This window comes from Sphaeroforma arctica (genome assembly GCF_001186125.1).
Source record: "Sphaeroforma arctica JP610 unplaced genomic scaffold supercont1.5733, whole genome shotgun sequence".
In the NCBI taxonomy this organism is placed as follows: Eukaryota; class Ichthyosporea; order Ichthyophonida; genus Sphaeroforma; species Sphaeroforma arctica.
The window spans coordinates 1-979 of record NW_014034825.1 but is presented as its reverse complement, the minus strand read 5'-3'; the positions used below and the strand labels follow the sequence as shown (position 1 = coordinate 979).

The following is a 979-nucleotide window of genomic DNA, read 5'->3' as shown; positions in this document are numbered from 1 at the left end:
GCAGTATACTGAGGATATAGATATCCACTGACGCAGCACGCCAAGCTCTGTAGCACACAAACCAGCACACGCAGACATACGTACGCACACAATCTACAACTAGTTGTGCACAAACATGCTATCGCTATATATAAAGAACCAATACTTCTATATATTGAACCAATAGCGCCATAAATCGAACCCATAGTTCTATAAATAGAACCAACAGTGCTATAAATAGAACCTACCGAGGCGTGGCCCATAGTCACAATTGGTGGCCACAATGTGGTACAGGTAGCGCAGTGACCGGTACTTTCTTCTACTCAAACCAGCACCACAAATACATCCTCAACCACAGATAGGCATGCATCAACACACCATACTGCTATAAATATAATCCATAGTGTTATACATAGAACCCATAGTTCTATAAATAGAGCCCATAGGTCTATAAATAGTACCAACAGTGCTATAAATAGAACTTACCGAAGCGCGGCCCATAGTCACAGTGCTGTTGGTGGCCACAATGTGGTACAGATAGTGCAGTGACCGGTACTTCCCTCGGCGGTAGCGCTTGAGGTACCACGCGCCATCAGAGGCGTAGGGGTTGTACTCAGTCACCGTCTAAGGCACACAGCAAACAGGCGGGGAGTTAGGTATAGGGAGTGGTACCATAGGGTATAGACAGTTATATCATAGAGGTGCAGGGAGTGGTGTAGGTCAGTGACTTTGTCACCGTCTAAGTCACATGATAGGTATAGACAGTTATATCATAGAGGTGCAGGGAGTGGTGTAGGCCAGTGACTTAGTCACCGTCTAAGTCACGTGATAGGTATAGACAGTTATATCATAGAGGTGCAGGGAGTGGTGTACGTCAGTATTTAGAGTTACCCTAGAGCGGAGCCCTTGTCGAGGTTCTTGCTTACAATACATCAGCCCTAACAATTGTATGGGGAGTGTGTATACATTGTATGGGGAATGTGTATACAATTGTATGGGG

At 45.4% G+C, this 979-nt stretch overlaps 1 protein-coding gene across 1 annotated transcript; it reads right to left on the bottom strand.

Annotated features, from left to right (window-relative positions):
- Positions 1 to 298: 298 nt before the first annotated feature.
- SARC_15184 (hypothetical protein) lies at positions 299 to 603 on the bottom strand (the record flags this gene model as incomplete). The annotated part of the gene is made up of 2 exons (XM_014290690.1): positions 299 to 361; positions 466 to 603. Coding segments are annotated over 2 exons (201 nt in total), but the record flags the coding sequence as incomplete, so codon positions are not given.
- Between the last annotated feature and the right edge of the window lie 376 nt (positions 604 to 979).